Source organism: Rhagoletis pomonella, unplaced genomic scaffold (assembly GCF_013731165.1).
Source record: "Rhagoletis pomonella isolate Grant_MI unplaced genomic scaffold, Rhpom_1.0 Rhpom_scaffold_00001, whole genome shotgun sequence".
NCBI lineage: Eukaryota > Metazoa > Arthropoda > Insecta > Diptera > Tephritidae > Rhagoletis > Rhagoletis pomonella.
Window position 1 is genome coordinate 12,642,299 of NW_023458555.1, and position 16,907 is coordinate 12,659,205.

General features: G+C 37.2%; 1 protein-coding gene across 1 annotated transcript in view; it reads right to left on the minus strand.

The window, feature by feature from the left end:
- The window catches only part of LOC118733550 (zinc finger protein rotund-like), a 39,288-nt gene extending 24,172 nt beyond the window's left edge, over positions 1 to 15,116 (minus strand). The window contains exons 1-2 of the mRNA XM_036463022.1: positions 14,114 to 15,116; positions 11,862 to 12,509 (exon numbers count right to left, since the gene is read on the minus strand). Coding sequence (XP_036318915.1) covers positions 11,862 to 12,509; positions 14,114 to 14,734 — 1,269 coding nt within the window. The 5' untranslated portion in view covers positions 14,735 to 15,116. The remainder of the gene's footprint in view (positions 1 to 11,861; positions 12,510 to 14,113) is intronic.
- Positions 15,117 to 16,907: the final 1,791 nt, after the last annotated feature.

A 16,907-nucleotide genomic window follows, 5' to 3' on the forward strand; every position in this document is an offset into this window, starting at 1 on the left:
CCACATTGCCTACATTTCACTTCGTTTGGACGCTGTGTCCTTTCACCCTTAATTTGCACCTCTCCCCCAGCCTAAGCCTATATTCAACCTTTTCTTTCACTGCGCTCGTTTACCATGGCGCGGTGACCCTCTCAAACTCCACTCCTTCGTTTGATATTTTTTGTTTTTTTTTTTTGGCAGGCAACCTTTTTTTTGTGTAGCTGATGAAAAATTTTTTCGCATTTCTTTTAGAAAATTTTTGTGTTTTGTTCATCGAGCATTCATTTGGTTTTTGGTTTTTGTTTTTTTTTTTTGTGCGCGCCCATCTCCTTGCCGCACATTTTTACCCAACAGAATTTTTTCATTTGTTGCTTTTTGTTGTTTTTGCTATGTGTTTTGCATTTTCGCTGGCAACGCTAACATTTTTTTGCCCGTCTGGTTCTATTGATTTTTTCCAGCAAAGGCATAACATTTTTTTTTGAATAACGAACGCAACACAAAAACAAAACAAAACAGCAAAAAAAAAAGGCTAGAATGGTGCATGCAACAACAACAATGAAAAATGCTAGTAGCAAACACGAAAGCGTGGTCGACAACATCAGCTACTACATACAAGTGCACCAGCAGGCAGCAACAGCAAAAACAACAACAACAACAACAACAACAACAACAACGAAAACGATACCCACAAATACTACGGTCGCTTTCAAATACATGTCTGTCAGCTGGCTGTAGCCACAACAACAAAAGCCGTTTCCACTACCACTTGTTGTTGTTGTTGTTGTTGTAGTTGCTGTGCGGCATTCTGTAGGTTTGAGGTTAGAATTTGAATTTTTTCTGCCACCCTCTCACTCTAACACCTCCAGCGCGCGCGTTCATTCTCTTTTTCTATATATATCTCTCACTCTCTCTCTCTCTATCTCTCTGTCACCCTCCTCTCCATCTCTGTCACGTTCGTTGGCCAAGCCGGTCGCTTTATTTGCAATTGCATGAAAGTTTTGTGAAAAATTCAACGGAAAACAAAAATTTAACACATTCAGCACTTTAATGTATTGGAAATTGGCGGTTTTTGTGGCCTCGTTGCCCACGGTGGACCAGGCGAATATTTCGCGGTAGTTGGTAAGTGTGATTTTTTTTGTCGTTTCGTTTTTTTTCAACAACCGGATTTCAACGCATCGTTGCATACTTTTAGGTGTGAGAGATGCCTACATTTGCTCGTCTCGGTGCATTTATGCAAGGTTGTGTAGATTTTTTGAACTGAAATGCTCCGAGGAGCTCGAGATGTAAAGCTAACGTAAAAATGGAGACGTCCTTAGTATAAAAGCAATTTAAAATTTAACTTAAACGATTTTAAGAAGCGCCGGCAAAGTTTTATTTAAAGTAAGTTTTTATTGTAAGAAACCTGAGCGTTTAGTGATAAAAAAAGTTCAGCATTGGTCTATAAATTTGGACCCTACGTGAAACACAAATCAGTTATATTTAACATCACATCAAAAACCAAAACCCACTTCAATTCTCATATAAAAATTTAAGACAATCGTTAGTTTCTTTAAGATTCAATTATCGTATCTAAACCAAATTAGTATGAGGCCACCTTTAAGGTAACACCTTTCCTAGAAAAATTTGTAATTGTAGAAATCGGTTAACGTGGTCCAAAGTTATGCGGTAACAAACATACATAAAAAGAAAAAACAAAAAAAAAATTATTCCGACAGAGTAAAACTGCTCATTACCCAAAAATGAAGTTGTTTTCCCTGAATTTTTTCGTTAAAAAAAATTCTAACTTTTCTATAAATGGACTAAAAATTTTTATTTTAAATCTCATAAATTGTTTAATCAAAAGTTATGAAGTAAAATTCCATGGGTCCCGGAAAAATTATTACCTACTTTTTAGTCCATATAATATAATTTTTGTTTAATTTTTTAAGTTTCTAAACGAAAAAATTCAAGGAAAAACAAAAAACTTTGTTTTTTACTGAAGAGAGCTTTTACTTTGTGCTTTTCTAATTTATGGGGTTAAAAATCAGGACAAACAAGAAAGCGAATTGATATAAACGTGATTATAAAAGCAGTGCCTATAACCGGTTTAGTTCAGTGATGACTACAGAGAGCTTTTCCTTTGTGCGTCCTTACTACTTCGCCGAAAAATGTGTCACAGAAATGTGCCAGCCAACAGGTTTACCTCATTTCTCGCCAGTCAAGGGGCTCTACTGGCCCAGTACAGTTAATCGGTCTGCCATAGAGCTCCGTTAAACAAATTTGTTATATTTGGATGATGAAGGAAGCGCAAAATTGATGGATGAATGTGGAAGGTTAACTTGAGATTGCTTTATTTTGGTCAGTGCAGGCTGTACCAGGAGAAATAGAAAACAGCCGAACACATAATGTGCCACTGTTCAGACTTCTCACTCATCCAAATTCATTCGGCACAATGATGCGCCTAAAAGCAACCTTCCAAAACTCTACACTTCTCATGCATGTCATAGACACTAGTAAATAATCAATGCACTTAGTGAAGTGATAAACGACGCACTAAATGTCCAGTCAATCGACTTTCAATTTTCCATTCTCCTACTCTTACTACTCATACAAAAAAAAAAAGATAATAAAATGTCATGTCCTTAACTACTCAGAGCTTACAGACCAACTCTTCTTGTGCGAAATTCATTAACTTCAAATGCTCTGCGCCGGAAAGTCGAAACGTTCAACGGAATCAATAAACATACATACATATGTATGTATGTAAATAGCCAGTTACTTCAACTCAGTTACCTTTCTTCTGTAAATGGAGACAATGCCGCGCTCTTTCACCCTATCTCTCTCTCTCACTCCCTTTTGAATTTCATTCCACTTTTTTTTGCCAATTTCAACCTTTCAACCTTTCAACCTTCCATTGCGTTGTCTTCGTAACATTTTTTTAAGCCCAGCTGCATACAACGCGACAAATAAAAATAATAAACGGAAATGAGTCGCGAGTACAGAAGAAGTCCGTTACAAGCAGTTGAATAGATTTGTAATGGCGTGCATTGGTGTCCATGGAGTCCATGGAGTTAATCTATCTCCATTTAACTCAATCAATAATTTCGGACAACCAAAAAAAAACGTAGGTATGACATTTTGAGAAAAAGTTCAAAAATAATAATGAGGATACAATTAAAAGGATATAAAGATAAGCGAAGAAAGACGTTAAAAAGAGTAGTAGGAAGTATGAATAGCTTATCGGAACACATGGGCTATGCGAAAAGATATCACATCAAGTATATAACTGAGATTACAAAATTTTAAACCAAAAATCTACTAAATTAAAAATATAAGAATAGGACAAAATACTAGCTGATGAAAATTGGCGAACAAAAATTAAGAAAAAATTTCATAAATTTATAAAGCTATGGCTTAATGGGGTATAGGAATCGCTGATTATGAAAAAGTCTTTAAATTTAAAGTGGTTAACCCAATATGGAGGACAAAATTTTAAGAATCTTTTAAAAATCTATTAAAGTATTTTGTGGCTTTGAAAAAAAAAAATTTACCATTTAATTATCGCGAAAACTTATCATTATTTAACACTTCATTTGAACAATGTTTGGCTTTTGGACAAGTGGCAAGCTTTAAAAAAAATTTCATAAAAAAAGCTTTCTCAGACACTTTTTGGTTGGTAACTCGTAGTATTTCATTTAATTCTAATATTTTTTGTTTTAACTTTTTAGATAGGTAACAACCTCAAAATCAAAGACTTCTCAAATATCTTTCATTTGATACCCACATTGTAATATTTTGTTTATTTTAGCACTTTCATTAACTAAATTAAATTTTTCAAAGATTTGGCAAAGCTCTTCAAAAAATTTTCTAACTAAGTTTTCTTAAACCGCTTTAGTTTTCACCCATATTGCAATATTTCATTTATTTTATCAATTTAATCGAATTTTTCACACAGGTGGCAACCTCTTTTTCAAAATATTTTGAAACTAAACTTTTGTAAAACTTTTCAGTTTTATGTACAAATTAAATAATCTCAGTTATCTTTTCAATTTAATTGAATAGAATTTTTCCAACATTTGGCAACCTTCTTCGAAAAGTAAGTTCTCTTAAATTTCTCTCATCTTTATTTTTACAAAAGAAAACAAACATGAATGAGCACAATTTTGTTGGTTTTTTAGGAAAATTTCTTTATCTGTTATAATATTTTTAACCGACTTCAAGAAAAAGGAGAAGATTATCAATTCGTTGGAATATTTGTGTCTTTGATCTTTCACCATGACAATGCCCGGCCGAATGTCGCAAAAAGTGTTCAAAACTTATCTCGATGGAACCGAATGGGAAGCCGTATAGTCTAGTCAAATTGCCATTGAGGTGCTAAACTAATTCACCGTCGATGAAAAATATTCATTTCATGAATAAAAGTGGCAAAGCATGGATTACGCGCCAATGAAACTGTTGTCAGAAGCCGATTGAAACGGACTAAATCATCCATGGTTTAATGTGTGGTTATTTGTCTGAAAAACTATTGATCGACCTATGCATGCCAATGTAGGTCTTGAGAGCTCTCACAGCTAAATACTTTATGAACGAAGGCATATTGAGAAAAATAATTCGGTGGCAGGTCACATACAATACCTAATACCGCTCTTTTCGACTAGAGACCCATTTGATCAGTGTGTATAAACTATTTTCAAGGGATAAATATGTAAATGAAAAGAGAAAACTTATCTGCATTGAAAGCATGAAATGCATGAGTTCTAGTGATTTTCAAATCATGTTTCCATATCCAGGACTTAGACATGCATCCAGTCGAGGGAAACGCATTCAAATACAATGCCTGCACATACATACATACATATGCATGTACATATTTTCACCTTTAGGTATGTACAGAATGTCAATACTGAAATAGAGAACGCACAAAAATAGCAGGCAGCCTGCAGCTAAAGCAAAAACGTAAGCACAAAAAGTTGTTTACATCCTTGAAGACGTCAGCAACAGGAGTTTCGCACACACACACACACACTAAAGTAGTTACACTTGCAGTTCTGGGTATGTATTAGAAAAAATGCAAACAAGTGAGAAAAAAAAACGCGATTTTTTCCGAACCAATGTTACATTAAGAAGCAGATGTGGAGCGAAAATGCATGAGAGAGCACAGCTGTATAGAAGAATGAAGAAAAAGGGTTGAGTTGGATTGAGTAAGCAATATAGGGAGACGAGAGATATGGAAAGGAGAAAAATAAAAAAAAAAGTAGAGAATCCTTGGGATAAAGTGTGCGTGGGGTTGAGGTGGTGAGAGTAATACATAATACATTTGTACGTATACGTATACATACATACATAGAAGAACAAGGTTTTGCGAAGTAAAAGATAACACCGTGCGGCAGTCAATTTTACACACACAAAAAAATCAATAAACTCGCGAAACTACGGAGGAGCTTGTGAACCCAACCACGGCACCACCTGCGATCAGATCCAATCAAGCAATTCAGGGGAGGCAGTGGTTAATTTAAGCGCAGTTCTATGTGTCACTTTGGATAAGAGTTGTTCGTCCCTTTTCGACTCTTAGCCGCATAGCCCTGGTGAAACAAAGGAGCTTCATAAATTGAGGGGTGAGCCGGCAAAAATTTCTTAAGCGGGCCCTCCAACCTAACTTTGAGATGAACTGGGAACGCTATCGCTGCACGATAGGAGAGTATACATAGGTAACTAACTCGCTCTGCGAATAGGACCACTTTCAAAGAATACCGCAGCGGTATTGAAACCTTGGGTGAAAGAGCTAGGCTGGTAAAAGTTCTGAAGATGGGCAGAAGGACTAAACCACAAATCTAGGTTCACTAAAGACGCCTGATGGCTCCTGAATTAAGACTCTCTTTGTTCTTCTAAAGAAGCTACAAGCCTATTACCATGAAATCCTTCTCACTAAAATGTCTGGAAATATTGGTGGAGTTGTACAGAGAGTTCTAAATCTGAATCTGTGTCAGGATCTTGGAGAATACGCTTCTGTCTTCCTAGCTGTGGTATTTGCAATTTGCACAAGGCCATGGACTACTTGGTGGAGAGTAGGTCTGGGGGAAGAGTTTACGTGTCTGCACTGACAGCCAAACTGCACTTAAGGCATTGGCCAGCCCTCTAAGTACTTCCGAAATAGTTCGGCAATGCAAATCTCGACTGAATTTTGTTGGTAAACATAAAGAGTTTGCTTTACTCAGGGTGCCAGGTCATTCGGGAGCTACTGGCATTAAGGAATCTGACTAATTGGCCAAAGCTGGCTCAGACCAATCATTTGTCGGTACGTAATGAGTTAAAGCACTCCCACCTTCGGCTATCGAAGCCACCAACAGAAACTGAGTAAATATTTGGCTCGGAAGAGACTGGGAGGCATCGAGGAGCTGCAGGTGGGCAAAACTCATGTTTCCATCAAACTTAGAAATACTATCTACTTACAGGACTGCAGAAAACTTGCTCGACTGCTGTCTGGTCAATTCATCTAGCACAAACACCTGACTGTGATAGGCGTACATAACAACTCCATTCTGCCTTTAAGAGGATTGGACGGTGGAACACTTTTTGTGCGTCTGTCCCGCCTTTGCAAGAACTAGGTATCAGAAATATGTCCGCTCGGTCCCTAGTTTCGCAAATATATTGATTTTGTCGTGTGTTTTGAAATTTTTTTAGTTTTTGTCGCACGGTGTAATAAATGTAAACATTGTACGCTCAATTCCAAAAAAAAGGAAGTGAAAAAAGCGAGTAGGGAAGCGATGTGAGCAGATAAACTTGCAGTGTTGTTTTGGTTGTAGTTGCTTTTGTCGATATTTTTCTTTCGCATACTTTGCTCTCCTTTTCTTATGCAAAACATGAATATTGGACGGGTCAGTCAAGCGACTGTCGTTGATGCCATAAAAAGGCAACAAAAAAGTTAAGCCAAAGGAAGAAGTAGAAGGAATCAATGCTTTTATGTATATGTATCTACGTAAGTAATTGTGAAGTTTGGTGTGTGCCTACGAAGGCTTAGTTTATTCAAATAGTATATCTATTAACGTGCCAATAACCAGCCTAGTAAAGGGCTGAATGCTGACAAAAAGGAAGTGCCAAAGCGCATTCGTATAAAAGTGATTCCTCTGCTGCAAAAAAAAACAAAAATGACTATAACAAAATTTACGCACATTGACAGTTAGAAAAATACAAAAAATGTACAACAAAAAAATGATTTTGACATTTAGACCCACCCGGGAAAAAATTCAGCTGCTCTCGTAACACCGCCTTGAATGAATTCGCCTTTGGGAAGTGCACGCAAATTTTCGATTTTCCTTACTTAAGTCCACTCAACTGCCAGCTTTGCATGTCTTCACTTTAGTAGTAGTTCATTAACTTATGCTTTACAAAAAAAATTTAAATTTTCTTCCATGTATTTAAAAAAAAAAATTGTTTCCCTCTACTCATTTCTGCTTGTCTGCACTGGCCGCCTGTCCTTCGTCAGTTATGTGGCGCTGAACTTTTTCTTGTATGTAACTAGAAGACGCTGACGCGTTCAGCACTTAATTTACTTAATTTGCACTTTTGCGCGGAAATCACGAAGCAAAAGCACAGCCGCACACACATTTAACCACACCTTTGCCTGGGCCGAAGTATATTTCAAGGCGCACAAGTGTGGTGGAAAAATAAAATTTGCTAGTTAACGCTGACCAAAGGACAAAGTTTCTGGTATTCTCTTTCCTTTTACACTTTTTTGTTTGTGTGTAAACAACAAAGTTTATACAAAGTGAAAAATATTAAATTAAGAAAGTGTGAATTTTTATTATTTTCAGGGAAATACAATATTAATTTTTTTCTACTTTTTACGTTAATTTTTAAACACAATAAGCTCGAACACATCTGTTATCGAAAGGCGTTCGTTTTTCTGTAGGACTATATTTGCCTCGGTGTCTTTTAAATGATCTGAAGCAAATAGCATTTTCCCAGCGCATCTGCAAAGGGACTTCCCCCTTTCTACCTTTTCTGATACCACTCTTCAGAACATCTTTTTCCTGACGGTCCGCTAAATCACAACCAGCAGACCAATCAAAGTCCTACCGAGCCATGAGTTTTATGTCCTTTCCACTAAAAGCAATTAACATAATCGTAGACAAGCATATCAGGGATAGTTTCCTTACCGGGGACCCTTTACATAGATACCAATATGCCTATCTTCCAGGAAGAGCTACTGTCCACGCTCTTCAGACACCCCCAAGGAAAATTTAAAAGTCTTTGGAGGACAAAGAGGTGGCGGTGGGATATTTCTTGGACGTGGAGGGCGCAGTTGCCGCTGGATAGCAAACGTCCTTAAATCCAGACCCATTACATCGGCTCTGGGGTAGGAAAGAGGAAAGAGTCAAACTCTTAGCCACGAAAGGTTTCTTGCAGGAGTGAATGATATCCCCTCTGCCATGGTTCATCGTAGTAATCTGCCTTCTTAGTGAAAACGACTTGGACATTCGTGACTATGCGAATGACATTGACTGAATATAGTCCCAAATTGGTGCAGTAATAATGGGTTGAACGTTAACCCCAAGAAAACTAGCATAGTAATTTTCTACAGGAAAATGAAAAGAGCCAAATCAATAGAACCATTTCTTCAAGTAGAAAAAAATACACTTCAAATATCTAAGAGTTTTTCTTGATGACAGGCTCTCATGGAATTCGCACCTAGACAAAACTATTCAAAAGGTCAGGGCCTCTATGTGGGCCTGCAAACTAATAGGGCAAACTGGGGCATCAGACCTAAACTGGCCCGCCCGTCTGCTGGAAGCAGGCAGAAGTGAAGTCCAAGCAGCCCAAACTCCGTAAGCTATAACGACTCGCCTGCGTGGGTGTCACTGGCGCGATGAGAGCAACACCAACCGCGGCACTCGAGGTGCTTCTTGACCTGCCTCCCCAGCACATTTGGTATATTGACGGCTCCAGGACTGACCAAGGCATCTGAAAAGAAGTTTATGGTACACTATCTGATGGTTCCTTTTCACCAGCATCGGGCACAGGTATTCTGCACAGGGACTCATAGGCCATGGACACTTTACTGGTCTGCCATTGAACTCCCTTAGGCGAAGCTACTATATATGGATGAAGAACGAAACGAACTTTCAGGGTATTCAACAAGGAGGACCGAGGAACTGCTTCACCTCAGTGGGCATGAAGTAAGAATTGTTACAGGTTTTACTTACTTGGCGGTGTAGGGTAATGAAACACTTGTAAAGCATAGCAGTTGTTAACTCTTGATTAGCGTAAGTTGTGCAAGAGAAGAACAGGAAACCACAGAGCACATTATGTGCCACTGTGAGGCCCTCAGAAGGACCAGACTTCGCTTCCTAGGATCAAAGTAGCTGGAAGCGCATGACATAAATGGCATTCAGCAAAACGACCTCGCGAGGTTTCTTAGCAATAGGTAGATCAAAGAAAACCTGTAGTCGAATAGATGTTTGTTACAATGAATCGTTTCGGCCGTGGTGACTAGATGACCTACTCCCTCCTCTAAATCTAATCTTATCTAATCTAATAATGGTCAAATCAAAATGTTACATTTCCTATCAGTTGCGCTACAAGGTAACATCATTTTGCTTTTTAACTAGCTTCTACAAACCAAAACTATCTTATTTATCTTATCTGCTCTTTGATGTCAGCAGACAGGTAGTGCGGACAATTGTGCATAATGATTTCAATTTATTACCATATACAAGTCAACCTACAAGCAGATTGACAGCAGAAGACTTGGCGATTCGTTTGGCATTTTTCCAGAAGTTCATTCAAGTGGTGAAAGAGGACTTTAATTCATCTTGAACTGCATTTTTATGTCTGGCGAGGCCCATTTTAGTCCAAACAGCAATGCTAACAAACAAAATTGTCGAATACAGATATATTTAAAATCTTCAATTTATGCATTAATTCAACCAGTGATGGGCAAAATCGTATTTACTAAGATTTAAGTAGTCAGTGCAAAAGTATTTACTTATTTACTTAAGTATTTTGGATGTTAGTAAGTACCTAGTACGCTGGTACTTACTTGTTTTCACACGGCTGAGCGGCTGAGCGACGCCATACATAAATGCCGCTCAGCCGCCCAGAAATTCCGCTCAGTGCGTGGCCACTTCACTTCTATGTTTTAATTTGAAGTCGCTCAGCCGCTCGCCGCTTTGCCGCTCATTGCGTGACCTCGGCCTAAGTCTGAAAGTATTATTTAATTTCACTCAACGAAACACCGTGAAGTAGGTATTTTGAGACTTTATGCTTTTAAAGCGTAAACAGACAGCAGCGTTGGTCCGGAACAACTCAGGAATTAACTGCGGTTGATCCGGATTAAGTCCGAGTTAATCCGGATCAACGCTGCCGTCTGTTTAAGCTTTAACTTCACTAAATACTGCGAACAAAAGTATTTGGAGACTTTGTCTTCACTAAATACTGAATACAAAACCACTTAAAACTTATGTCTAGATTAAATACGAAATACATGCTATTTACTCAATAAAAAAAGAAAGAATTTCGGAATTTTCGAGACTAGTTTCGAGACCTATTTGGGATGTCTAGATTTTTCGAGACCATATCGAGATTTAAAAAAAAATTTCGGTATTTTCGGGGCTACTTCGGCATCTTTGGGACTGCTTCAGGATTTTTAGGTCTTCCGCGACTATTTAGGAGTTTTCGAAACTTTCTCGTTTTCGGTACCACTTCGGGATGTTAGAAGCTATATATTTAAGGATTTTCGGGATTCTAGGGACTATTTCGGGATTTTTGAGACTTCGAAGTTATACGAATTTTTAAGGTTCTGGGAACTATTTCAAGAATTTTTCGACGATTAATATATTGATAACAATATCAATTAATATGTCGATAACAATACCGATTATTATATTGATAACAACATCAATTAATGTACCGATAAAAATATCGTTAACCGTCGATAAATTTATCGATATCAACTTCGGTAAATAAAACGAAATTTCGAAATTTCCGAAATAGGCTCGCAAATCACGTAATGGTACCGAAAATCCGAAATATTCTTTAAAATCCTGATTTAGAGCCGTGAATCTTTAAAATCCCGAAATAGGTCCCAAATCGGGGTGTGCTGAGTTTAGGTGAGGTGTGATAAGGACGAATGTCACTTAAGTGAAAGTATTTTGCATCTCCAAATTACCTGAGTACTATGGACCAGCGTATGCAGTGTCTGCTAATTACTTTAATTTTTTTGAATTTTGGTATCCAGCAGCTCCTGAACACCTATGTATTTTTTACTTGAGTATTTAGCAAACTCCTAAATATCTAAGTTTGGTTTTGCTCAGGTATTTAGCAAACTCCTAAATTTCAAAGTTTTTTCAACTGAATATTTAACAACTCCTAAATACCTAAGCATCTTTTACTTGAATATTTAGCCATCTCCAAATACTAAGTATTTGAGTATTTAGTACCCAAACTGGTACTTGAAATACAAAAGTATTTAGGTATGTCAATCAATGATTTAAACGAAAAGTAAAAATACGGCTTGATATACCCTCCCCTAAAATCTACCATTAATGCACATACTTAGTTACATATGTTAAGCGGCTATAATCTTATTTACTATATATTCGTTCTAATAAAAGTCGAAGTATTGTGATTTTCCAACTAAATATTACTTTCCTCTTTACATGAATTCGCTGTAAAAATTATTTTAACAATTGCTTCCTACGATGAGTTTCACTAATTGTTTGGCCATAGATGTAAAAATATTACAGTACAAAAATTTCTGATTGTATGTACAATTAAATCGAGTGTAGCCCAGCTTCTGAACCATAGTGGCCAGCGAATTTAAATCAAATAAATAACTACAGAATGCATACCCAAATATTCATCGCATAAAAAAAAGAGGCAAATTTTGTTTTTCGTGTACTTACATCCACATTGCCATTCCACATGTAATGCATGCCAACTGCCGTCGGGTCGTGATGCGTTTGTCCAGTCATATGCTCGGCCATAACGGCACTCATCCAATGCACCAAACCCTGCGTGGGATTTTGCCCCTGAACACCGCCGATAGGCATACTGGCGGCTACGGCTGCGGCCGCTGTTGCTGCTGCTGCAGCTGCGCTAGCCGCTGTGGGCGAACTGGGCGTCGACGCAGAGGAATGCAAACTCTGATGGGTGTGTGAGTGTTGTTGTTGCGACTGACTCGCAACTGTGGATTGGTGTTGATGGTGTTGCTGCTGTTGGTGCTGGTGTTGTTGCTGTTGCTGTTGGTGTTGGGACGAAGGTGAGTGTAACGCCGACGCTTGTTGTTGATCGGGTGACTTTAGTGTGCCGTTAAAATTGTGCGCCTCTGCATCACCGACCGTTGCATGCAAATCTATCCCGCCGACGGGTGGCGTTGGTGTGGCAGCACCAGAGGCCGGTTGCAAGGAAAGATGGTTTTGTGATGACTGATTGTTGTTGTTGGTGTTACCGCCAGAGTTGGTAGGTGTTGTTGCTAACGCTTGCGCGGTTGTTGCACTCGCTGCCGCTGGTGGTGTGATGGCCGCTAAGGGCCACGAATAATTGCTGGGTTTCTGTGGATGAGAAGGGGAGAAAGGAAAAATATGAATTTCGAAACTTCAAAATTCTACCTAGCTTTTAATTATACTTAATAGTGAAGTGATGCGTAATGGACACAGAAGATTTTGGATTTCAATAACACTGATTTTAAATAGCCACAAAAACCATTATCAAATTCTTTAACAGTAGATATTACAAAATTTTCGAGGCATCTATAATTATTTGAGACATATTGTAAAAGAGTTTTCATAATAATTCGATATTACCGAGATAAATATATTTTATAATTATGGATGAGAAAAAAATTGTGAAGTCTTAAAGGACGGGACTTGTTCAATACAACTTCGGGCCTAGTTCGGGGCCATTTTGGGACCAGTTCGAAACCAATACTGAAATACTTCCGAACTGACCCGAGAGTAGCCCCGAAATGTGGTCGCACTAGCTCTGCACTAGTCTCAAAATGATCCCGAACAAGTCCGAAATTGGTACCGAGGAAGTCCTTATCTTTTCCCGAAATGGTCCGGAACAAGCCCCGTCCTTCTTTTGTCACTCATAATTATTATTGAAGGACTTTCTTTTTAAATAAGACTCAAAATAGAAGCCTTCGAAAACTTTAAAGGATTCTCGCTGACCTTATTACCATGTGTCTCAAAATAATAGTTATCGATGACATTAAACATTTTTATTATTTTTCGTCTCTGGAAAATCCTTTCAGAAAAAAAACAGCAACCAATACTAAAATTTTTCTAGAAATGAAGATGGGAATCTGCAAGCAGTCATTGAGAATGCACTTGAAAATGGGGGGAGCACTTCTCAATATTTTAACTGAGATAAAAATCAATCAAAAATTGGTAATAGTACCAAATTCAAACTTGAAAAGGAATCAAAGTGATTTTAGTTTAATATTAATAAATCAATTGTTGGTATATTTATTCGCTTGTACGCGCTTCTGTTCTGCACTTCACAGATGCTTTTTGGTAATTAAGAAAATCCAAAAACAAAAATAAAATGAAAATTATATACCGCCACAGATGGTTAACAAATAACAGCAATCAACTCTGCATGTTTTGCTACAGCCACACATACTAACGTGTTTTCAAATATTCAACTTCAAATGGGGGACGATGGTGAAATGACAGTCCCTAGCCAAATACGAATCTAGGTCGTTTCGGTTACGGGGAACCGACCGAAAGTGTGACGTGCCGCGGCCTTGAAAAATCACTCTTATGCGTCGAAAGCAGTTGTAATTCAAAAAGATGCCCGAAAGCTATGTTTAATCTACGCACCGTCTCTGCATTCAAAATTATACATAATTCAAAAAACGAATCCAATTGAAATCAAATTAAAACTAATCTACCGCCGGTGACTTTTTTTGCATTTTAAGATTTCTGTCAATACTTAGAGGCTTCCTACTATTACACACATATGTATATCTCTGCGAATAACAAAATAGGGGTATTCACGATCCGGTGCATACTGTCTAGCATGGTGCATAGATAGCATGATTGTTGTTGTTTCATGTGAATACCCCAAATATATCTACTTTTTTTTTAAATTAAGCTCTAAGCAAACACTTTTAATCAACAATATTTCTAATAGATACTTCTCATCAACTAACATGATTACTGCCACTTGTGCTGCCATTCGAATCGCCGCCAGTCGCCTCGGCAAGCAGCTCTGCAGCAGCTGTGCTGCGTTGGGCTGCGACCGCCGCCGCCGCCGCAGCAGCAGAGAAGAACAAATTTCGTGGGAATTGTGTGGCGTTGGGTGAATGCGAATGTTGCGGGTAGCGTTGAACGATGGCGGTAGAGGGCTTGCGCTCCTGTTCCTGCTCCAACAGCTTCTGTTGACGCTGATGTTGCTGTTGCTGTAATGCCGCTGCGCTGGCTAGTAAACTTTTGTAGAAATCAGCGGGTATTAAGAATGGCGGCGTTGGCGTCGGCGTCGGCGTCGCAGCTGGCGGTGTTGGCAGCATATGTGGTGCTAATGCTGGCGATGGGGGTGAGGATGAGCCGCTTTTTCGTTGCGTTGTTGGACTTTCACGTTCAGCGCTGCCACGTCGTTTGTGTCTCTGTGCCGCCAGCTGCTCCACGTCAGACAACTGTTGCTTTGTTGTGGCATCGCGCCGGCAGGCAACTAGAGACAAAAGCCGCTCTGCATCAGTACAACGTAAAACGGATGCTGGCGGTGGCGACGCTGCGACGGCGCAACAGTTCATTTCGCAGGGTGACATATTCATTTTAAAGTTTGGCTTGCTTGTGCGCCTTCAAGTATGCAGGAAGTTTCACGCAATTCACAAAAGTCAAACTTTCACTTTCGAGTGGCGCACAAAGTTCGGTGTAGAAAGTTAAAAAGTTTTGCACTCAGAAGTGGTAAGTTTTGTTTTGCAACAATTTATTTTTCTGGCACACTTTTCTTTGTTGCAACTCGTCGCAGATTTTACTTGGCACTTACATACATACATATGTGTATTCGCACTGCTTTTTCTATTTTTATTTTTGTATTTGATTTCATTATTTTCTGTTTGTGCGCTTTATTTACGTTTCCGTTTTGCCTTATTTAGTTTTCGTGGTTTGTCGAGTTTAACATTTTTGCTTTCATTTCCTTTATTTGTTTTTCTATGCCATTCTTTACTTTTCACATAATAAGATACAACACATGGCGCTATATTTTAGTTATTTAATAATTTTTGTTGGTTTAAATTTTGAAGCTAGCTTTTGCACGAACGATGCTTCATTATTTTTAATATCTTTTTTATCGGTATGTGAAAACCTTAAGTTTTATTTGCGTAATTTTTTTTTTAGGTAATTAGGTAATTTCTTAGGAACACTGAACATTTTTTTAGGTATTTTAGGAACCATTGGTTTCTTTTAATCACTTGGTTTTCGAGAATAAAACTCTGTCTAAAATTACAGCTGCCTTTTAGGATTTGTAGGAACTATTTATAGGCCTTTCTTTGTTTGTTTAATTCTTTTGTTGTTTGGGTGAAAATAAACCAATTTATTTTTTGCTGCTTTTTAAAGGATTATAGTTACTTAATTATTGGATAATTTGGTATTATTTTATACAGATGTATTCGGCGGTAGAGAAAGTAATTTCAGGCATTCCCCTCTACCGGAATCTTGTATTTTTTTTGTGTTGTACAGTGTAATTTTTCTTTCATGCTATCACACCGAAATTACTTTCTCATTGCTCTTTCGTAGGAGATTTTTTTATTTGAATTTTCAATCTTCGACGAATCATCTCAAATATTGTGACTATGTGGTCCACATCTGTAACTTATTATCTTTTTTTTTAATGCTAGTGTTTAAAGCTTCATTTCGATTAGAAAATTATGGATATCTAGTGCACTTTCTACACTTTCGGGTTTAGCTTATTCCTTTATTTGACTTTTTTTTTAACTTTATGTTGCTTTCCAATTAAGAATCATGGTAAATGGTTATTGTTACAATTACTTCCATTTTATTATTTTAGTATTTGTGATTGCTTAGAGATTGTATCAATGCGACGCCAAATATATAATCTTAGTATTAGTTGTTGGAGTTATTTTGTATGCTTTATTTTTCTTTCTTCATTGACATGCTTCGTTGCGTTATTTGATTTATTGTTTTTTTTATTTTATGAGTATTTTCCAATTTTTGATTTTAGATATGGGTCAATCCATGACAAATCGACCAATAAATGGAATCGACTATTTGAATATTTGATTGTATTTTGGTCAGACCGTGTCTTTTATCACACTACGAAGTTCTTCCAATGGAAAACATTTAAACTTTTTTCACAGATTTCACAATTTCCGGTATGTTAGAAATTTATTACATATACGAATATCTCAAAAATTATTATAAAAACGAAAATGTTTTTGGTCTCGTTTAAGGCCCTAAAGAAATAACACGTAAAATACAAGTTTTTATAATTTTGAAATTTAAAAAATCGCAAAAATAAAAATTTTTAGATTTAAAAGATCCTGAAATTTGAAAAGCTCTTTTAAGATATGAAATTTTTAACTTAAAAAAAAAAATTGTAAACTAAGTTATGATTAACAATGCTTATTTATTTTAAATTTAGAGTTTGCATTCATGATTTTTTTCCAAAGTCCTAAAAGTCATATTTTTTACGAAAAATAGATTCTGGAAAATCTTAGGATAATTTAAGATTAAGTAAGTGTCATCGTAAACAATTTTATTCATGTATGTGTGTATGTTAACTAATTGTTTTCATATTGTAATATTTTAGATTGTATCTGATGGGTCTTTTATGTTTTATTCTAACTTAATAAAAACAAAATAACAGATTTGTTAGAGGTTGTGTATAAAAAATATTGCCAAAAACCTATCTTTTTGCTTTTTTTGAGATATTCAAAATATAAACTTCAAAAATGTAGAAAATTGTGAAATTTTTTTAACTTTCGA